Below are 7908 nucleotides of genomic sequence, written 5' to 3' on the forward strand. Positions count from 1 at the left end.
CACTTGCTTGTTCTTTGTTGAGTACATGACATCTTCAGGCGGCTACTGATAGACTTCAGCTAGGGGGATCATTGATCGAGATTGGATTCAAGGGTGAGCCAGCTCTTTCAGGCTGCCTTGGATTCATCCTTAGTCTAGTCCATTATCTTCGGACTTCGACTAGGTGTTTTAGACATTTACTATGTTTAGTTTTCGGGGTTGCATCCCTTTTCTTAGACTTGTTGAATAGTAGAGTTTTGGTACAATGACTTTCAGGTTCTAGGGGTTGAATTTCCGCGATGGTTATGCCCAGTTGTTTTTGTTAAACTTTCTGAGTTTATGGGAATTTAGTACTTAATTCATCATTTAAACCTGCTTCTGTATCTTTAAATGATTTAGTTTCTTAGAGTTGCTTAGTCGGTTGTAGTAGTGGTTCTCCCACCGGAGGGTTAGTGTGGGTGTCAATCACGACGGTTTGGATCGTGACATTATTGATCGTTATCGATTCGTTTATCAATTTAACCCTTAGAATTTGACACAAAATAAATCATTGAAATTTACTTATAAACAAGGTGACAAATCTTTTAACCTTACAAGGCACAAGATACTATGCCTTACTTTAGGATTTTATTTTTCCGTCGTGTTGAATCTTTGCAGTGCTCCTAAACTGACCACATCACTTACATTTTTATTTACATATAAACAATAAAAATAGGAAAAAAAATAAACATGAAAACACAACAACAAAATGATTGAATAAATAATGAAGAATGTATTTTAATTTTTTTAAAAAATTCAGCCGTCTTTTTTTAAAGGAAAGACTGATCATGTCAGAATGAGCCTTGTAGGATTCATGCCAGAGTGAGCCTTGTAAGACTCATTCTGACATGAGCCTTACACATATAATTTAACATCATCAAAGGCTTCATTCAAATATTGTTCTTTTAGTTTCATACTCAATTTTGTTGCCATTTTGAAAATTTTGCTAAACTCTTTTGCCTTTTTGACTCTAAACTCCTAATTAAAAGTGGAGAAATTCTAACCATCCCATCATAATAAATAATTCCCATGTCACAATGTATTTGCTTGTCTTATCCAACATGAAGATCTAATGTCCATTTAAAATACTTCTATAGTTTTAATTTTTAAAATGCTTTGAAAAATAAATGTTTTTAATATTCTCTTTTCATCTTAAAATGTTTGTTGTGTTTTTTATTTATGTCTTAAAAAACATTAATTCAGCAATATGCTTGATTATTTTATTTTTATTTATGTATTTAGATATAATTTCTTACCAATGAGCATATATTCTATTTGTGTTATAAATGAAGTTTTTGTAGTCTTAAAGATAAAATGAAAAAAATAATTAATTTTATCTTTAACTTTTTTGAGATATCTATTTTCAGTAAGGATTACAAATGTTTGAAATGACGGGAATATAGTATAAGTTTGTCCTTAATACTCTCTTTTCACTTTCACTTGTCAACACTCAAATTTTTCACTTTTACTTGTAGTTTTTTTTACATATCAACAAATTACAGTTATTTTTTTTCAAAATTACCCTCAACATTAATTACTTATTAAACAATCATTGCCAAGATTTAAAATTATACACCAATTAATATAAGTATTATAATAAAATACTCATATTAATCTTTATTTATTAAGAGACGTGCAAAATAGAAAGTGGACGAGTAAAAATAAATAGATAGAGTATCAATTGAAATTAAAGAGTAAGAACATTGGTTAGAAGATGAATAGAGAAACTTCACATAATTGGAATTAATGTTACATTAATCTGCCTTCTAAAATTCTTATCATTATATCTGATAAAATCAAATTTCTAGCTACTCATCAATTACTGCACATGCCAGATTTATAGTCTTCATAGCTCTAGCACCACAACTGTTTAAACAAGAGACATGAAGCAATCAGATTGATGAATTAATGGAAGTCCAATAATCATATACTAAAATCACAAAAAAGAGCTAATTATAAGGGTTAAAGAGTCTTACATTCAGAATCAGTGGTAATCCAGTTCAATTTAGGGCAGTGATCTATGTGAATTGGAGTTGAGTTTACAGAAGCAAAGTTGATTTGAATGGATTGTTCATGATTCTTTGTTGTTGATGAATTAGGCATTGACATAGCTGAGTAAGCTGTGGAGCAACTTTCAGCATCCCATCTAAAGCTTATTTTGGGGGAATCACTACTTAGTTGATCATCATCTGCAACTGCTTTCAATGTTGCCCTGTTCCTGAAGTTGAATACCTGCAATTACACACCTTGTAAATCACCACTTATTTCCTAGTAAATGTTCACACTATGATTACAGTGGCGGAATCAGAATTTTTTTTATAAATAGTGTCAAAATATAAAGAAATAAATTCAAATAGAAGTCAAGGTCTGTTAATATGTAATATACAGAGAAGTATTGAAAATACCCCTAAATTCATTGTGAATTGTTAGTTTCATCTCCGGACTATACACTGACAACCTTAAAAACACTATTTACTTGACTAACTGAACTTAAATACACTCCGATCTTGTAACATGAGTGAAATACACTCCTAATTCTCGCTAAATTAGTGGAGTTTTCAACACTTCTCTCGGTATGCTCCTACAAGAGTTTGAAACCACTTGCTATGTCATGTGACAAATCATGAGTGTGTATCTAAGTTTAGTACTTAATCAAGTAGATGAGTGTTTTTAAGACTTTCAATAGTTCGAATATGAAACTAATAATCTACACCAAATTCAAGAGTGTTTTCAATACTTCTTTCTAATATATATACAATGTAATTTTACAATGAACGGTTCAGTTAATACCCCTCAAGTACATGCGGATCATGACTATATATATATAGGTTGATTTCTCTAATAATTTCTTCTGACTATTGGTTGAATAACTATCTGAGAAATGAACTCTATAAATATCTATATAGTTATTGAAAGATAAAAATAGAAGTAAAATGTTCACCTTTCTGGTTATGTATCTTGTTCCCTTATCAGTTTTTGCAGCAGCAGCCCATCTTAGTAACTCTTTCATCTTAGAGATGCTCATCTTAGCTTTATCTCCCTTAGTTTTTTCTTTCTTTTCTCCACCATCTTTATTAACATTTGTCGAATCATGTGTAATTGGCAAAATTTGTGTAATATTTCCTACATGATTTCCAGTTACTGTTGAATCTGCTTTGTGAGTGACTTTAAGGTTCTCTTTTTTCATCTTCATACAATATTCAAATTGTTGGCTCCTATGATAACTTCCTACTCCCCTTAACTGAATTGTGCTGTAAAAATACTCTTTTCCAATATCCTTCCTGCACAATATACTATTGAATAACTCAAAGTTCTTGCTTTTCCCACGACAGATCCCAAACAACACAATCTCTTTCGATTTCGCCTTTTTATCTGAAAAAAAAAAAAACAGAGTTAACAAACAAAAAAACAGAGTTTAACTTCTATAAAGTATATATATATACCAAGAGTTGTTTGTACTATCAGATCGCTTATAAGGTAATTACGAGACTTACTATTGACAGTTTGTTTGTTGCTTGTAGAAGTAGTAGTCTCATTTGTAGTCTTGAAGAGCCTTTGAATAAGTGTCTGACATAATATATTTGAACAAAGTTAGTATATTTTTTATGCATATATTGGACGAAATTGGATATTTTGATGAGAAAAATAATAAGAAAGCTAGGTCACCTGCATGTTATGGTGGAATATATTTTAATTACTTTACTATAAAGAAAGTGTGTTTGAGACAAGATTTGTAGTCAAATGGACAACGCAGAAGAAATCTATCTGTGCTGTCTCTAATGTACCAAAGATTCCTGTTTTTGGTTATAATATAAAGTTTTAATAGAATATGATGACAAAAATGTGGTAATAAGACACGAGCAGAATCTGAGACAACCAGGAAATGAAATGAGGGATAGTTGGCTTGTTAATATTCTAGGAGCAATAAGAGACTTTATATTTATAATATATAATTAAGTGGATTGCTCATGTGGTTGTTACTAATAAGTAGATCTTGAAAAAGTGATTAAGAGGTACTAATTAGAGGTTAGATGAATTTGGTGGCAACTATTTTCACCATACACATGTAGGGCTTCTAGTGCTTCCTTGGATGACCTTCAATATGTGGGGCCCTATTGGCTTCTCTTAAACTTAAAAAATAAAATAAAATAAAAATCGAACTTTTATTAATAAAGTGAAAATTCAGAAAGTTAAAGGACAGTATATAAATAGTGTGCTAAGCGCCAATTATGTACGGGATTTAGGAAAGATACATACTATATATGGTCTACTATAGTATTGTATCAAGTAGTTTCGTAGGAAAGATACATGCTATATACAATTCCTATGAAACTACTTGGTCCACTTTCGTTTTGATTGATCTGACTCTAGCTAAGAAGATAAAATTTTATGAGATATAGCATAAGTCGTAGAAACAAAAGTAAAATTAAGACTAAATAACTCAAAAGTAACATTAAAAGTAGATTTCTCTTCAACAATGTTTTCTTTCAAGGTAAGAAGAAATTGAATTTGCCTCAGAGGATTGAACTTCCGGTTCACAAGATGTAGGTCTTATAATCATGAATGGATTTAGAGCCTATTTGGATCGACCGACTTAAAAGTCTAAGTTATTTTTAACTTTTGAGAGTGTTTGACAAAGTTCAAAGTTAAAAGTAGATACTCCCCTGTTTTTTAATTTATTTTAACTTAAAAATTACTTAAGTTAAAATTTTTAAAACTAGTTTTTATTTTTATAATTTTTAGGTTAAGCCAAACAAGCTCTTATTGTTGTAATTGTACTAAGCTCAAAGTGGAAAGCTTTGAAGCATGGGGACGTGTCAAAACTGTGGAGGCCAGGTCCAATTATTGGGCAAAAAAAGTGTTTTTTTGTTCAGATTAATTGCAAGTAAATCAACATGGAGATTTGGAAGTTGCGATACAAATCTGATAAATCTTGGTGAGTAGTTGAGAGAGTGTAAACCAATCTTGAAAAAGATTCGGCAGCTTTTTACAGAAAATATTTTTAAATTTATTTACGTTTGCTTGATCAAAATATTTTGAATTTATTTTTAGAAAAACTTCCTCAAAAATATATGAAGAAATGACTTCTCTAATAATAAAAAAGAGATAAGTTTCATAAGTAACATTTTAAGCTCATTATGTCTTCCTCACTCATCCAATGTCACTGAATTCTATCCATTGACCATCCCACCCACGAACCGCCACTCCTATCCCCATAAATCTTGGTGATTTGTTGGAGTTGGAGGATATAAAATTAAATTTGTTACATATGGTTAGAGATAGGCAAATAGGAGCTTATTGGATAATATCTCTTCCATATTTTATTAATGATATTTGGAGAAAAAGTGAATTTCTAAAAATTGAAGATTCTCTCTAAAAGAGTTTTGTTTAGGCCGGAGATTTTCCTCCTCAATTGTTTTTTTATATTAGTTTTCTCATATAAACCAATTTCTCAAACTATATTAAAATACACTATTTTTTTAGTATAGTTTTCTTTGTTATTTGATTTGTCATCGTGAAGATTTATAATTATTAGCTTTCGGACAACCCCATGATTATTTCAATCCTAACAGTAATGAAGTTAAATCTAAATGCAGATTAGTTGAATTCATCCAACAAATTAATATACATTGCATAAGGAATAAGGAATAATGCATTAGCATCTGAATTAACTAATTAAATTATGGATGTGCATGTGATGGAGGACATTACTCCCCCTCTTTAAAATCAGTATATACATCCAACAATATTACTATATTATCCTTTGAAATATTAGATTTAATGGTTTGAGTATTGTATTAGATATTAAATAATATTTAATAGCAATGGTAACATAGACACAAAAAAAATAAATTATCTCTTGATTTTCTAAATTGGACTACTGTTAAACAACTATTTTTAGTCGAATTAGTAGACAAGTAAAAATAAACGTACCTGCATAAATGTCTTAGTTCAAAAAAGCGAAAAACAAGGACATAAATTTTGTAGGCACACACATGGGAGAGAGAATATTATTCTCACAAGTTCTAGGAAAGCACCTCTCAATTTCAAGCATATGCTATCACAAATAGTTTGCGGTGAATAAAAGTAATACTTGTAAGGCCAATTTTTGGTTGTGTCATGTGTACTAGCTTCCACAACCTTTCTTTCTCACTTATGCTCAGATTTCTTGCTAAGTCATATTCCAACAAAGAGAATAATTGAATGTAGATCTACTAATAATTATGGCACATCACTTTCCCTTGCATGTTGGTGTTTGGTGACTCATATAACATGATGCCTAAGTTTTGTCTAATATAGGGAGATCAACGAAGTGGAAGAGGAAGGGTGACAATAAGAATTGAGCTTAGTAGGTCAAATGGACGGCTTCAATTGAATTTGAATGAGTTAAAATGGAATGTATCTGTTCATAATGAAAAAGGGTCATATTTGTTTTTAAACTCTCAGAAAAAAGGTTTTATTTATGAGATAATTTTAAATATATACAATAATGTAATTAGTTAACAACAAATATAGTCGTATTTTTGTTTACATAAAAAATACTCCAAAGTCATAGTTAGTATATACTGTTTAAACATTATGATATACTAAAAAACTGAATATAGCTTACCTATACATGAACTATACTGACTATACATTTTGATGTAGTTACAGATATTTTTCAAAAATATATTTTTTTAAATTTTCTTTTTAACGGGGTGGGGGTGGGGGGATGGGGTAGGGGTGGAGGTGTCTTAAAAATGAAATTTTTGACAAGTGAAATATTTTTCAAAAACAATTTTTAAAAGAAAATAAATTGGCAGGGGTTGCCTGGGGAAGGGGGAGATGGCGTAAAAAATGAAAAATTTTAAATTTGAAATATTTTCCAAAAAGATAGGGGTGGGGTGGGAGATGGCGTAAAAAATGAAAAAAAAAACTAAATCTGAAATATTTTTCAAAAACAAGGGGTAGGGGTCGGGTGAGGTAAGAAAAAAATTGAAATAATTTTAAAAAATATTTTTAATTTTTTAATTTTTTATTTGGGAGGGGGGGGGGGGGGGGGGGGGGGTTGGGGATTGGTTTGGGGGTGGGGGTTAAAAATATATTTGAAATTTTAAAAATAAGAAAATTTAAAAGTTTTAATTTGTTTTTGATGGGGAGGGTCGGGTACGGGGTAGGGTAAGAAAAAAATTGAAGGATGAGGTAGCGTTTTGAAAAATCTTTTCCTCAATTTTTGAATGGAAGTTATTTTCTTTAAATGTAAGGAAAATGAGTTGATTCAGAAAACATTTAAGCCACGAAGACATGAAAAAGTTGGAAAACATACCAAACACACCCTAAATGTTTTGAAAAGTGTTTTCCAAATCAACTTAGTTTCCTCAAATTTAAGGAAAATAACTTTCCTTAAAAAAGAAAGGAAAACATTCTCCAAACCATCCCCTAGACCGATGCCCCACCAAACCAAAAAGATTTGAATTTTAAAATTTTATTTTTGAAAAATACTTCAAATTTTTAAAGTTTTACTTTTTCTTACTCCACCCTACCCTGACCACCCATACCCCCCTCCCCCCTACAAATTTTACCTTAAAAATTTGTTTTTTGAAAAATATTTCAAATTTTAAAAATTTTCATTTTTTTACTCCATCTCTACCTCGACCAACCCCCCAATTTTTTTTTGTTTTTTGAAAAATATATCAAATATTAAAAATAATTATTTTTACCCCGCTCCTATTCCGACCCTCCTACCAGCCCCTCCCCCTACACCCGCCAAAATTGTTCTTTTTTTAAAAAATTATTTTTGAATAATACTTTAAATTATAAAATTTTCATTTTTTTACTCACCCCTACCCAATCCCCCCAAATAAAATTGAAATTATGTGTTTGAATATTATTTCAAATTTTCATTTTTTT

General features: G+C 30.4%; 1 protein-coding gene across 1 annotated transcript; it reads right to left on the bottom strand.

Annotated features, from left to right (window-relative positions):
- Positions 1-1704: 1704 nt before the first annotated feature.
- Positions 1705-3922, bottom strand: LOC125870509 (uncharacterized). The gene is made up of 5 exons (XM_049550957.1): positions 3685-3922; positions 3513-3585; positions 2960-3390; positions 1995-2250; positions 1705-1884 (listed from the first exon to the last, which is right to left on the bottom strand). The coding sequence occupies exons 1-5, from the start codon at positions 3688-3690 to the stop codon at positions 1865-1867; spliced, it is 786 nt and encodes a 261-aa protein (XP_049406914.1). The 5' UTR covers positions 3691-3922; the 3' UTR covers positions 1705-1864.
- Between the last annotated feature and the right edge of the window lie 3986 nt (positions 3923-7908).

This window comes from Solanum stenotomum, chromosome 7 (assembly GCF_019186545.1).
Source record: "Solanum stenotomum isolate F172 chromosome 7, ASM1918654v1, whole genome shotgun sequence".
Classification (NCBI taxonomy): Eukaryota; Viridiplantae; Streptophyta; class Magnoliopsida; order Solanales; family Solanaceae; genus Solanum; species Solanum stenotomum.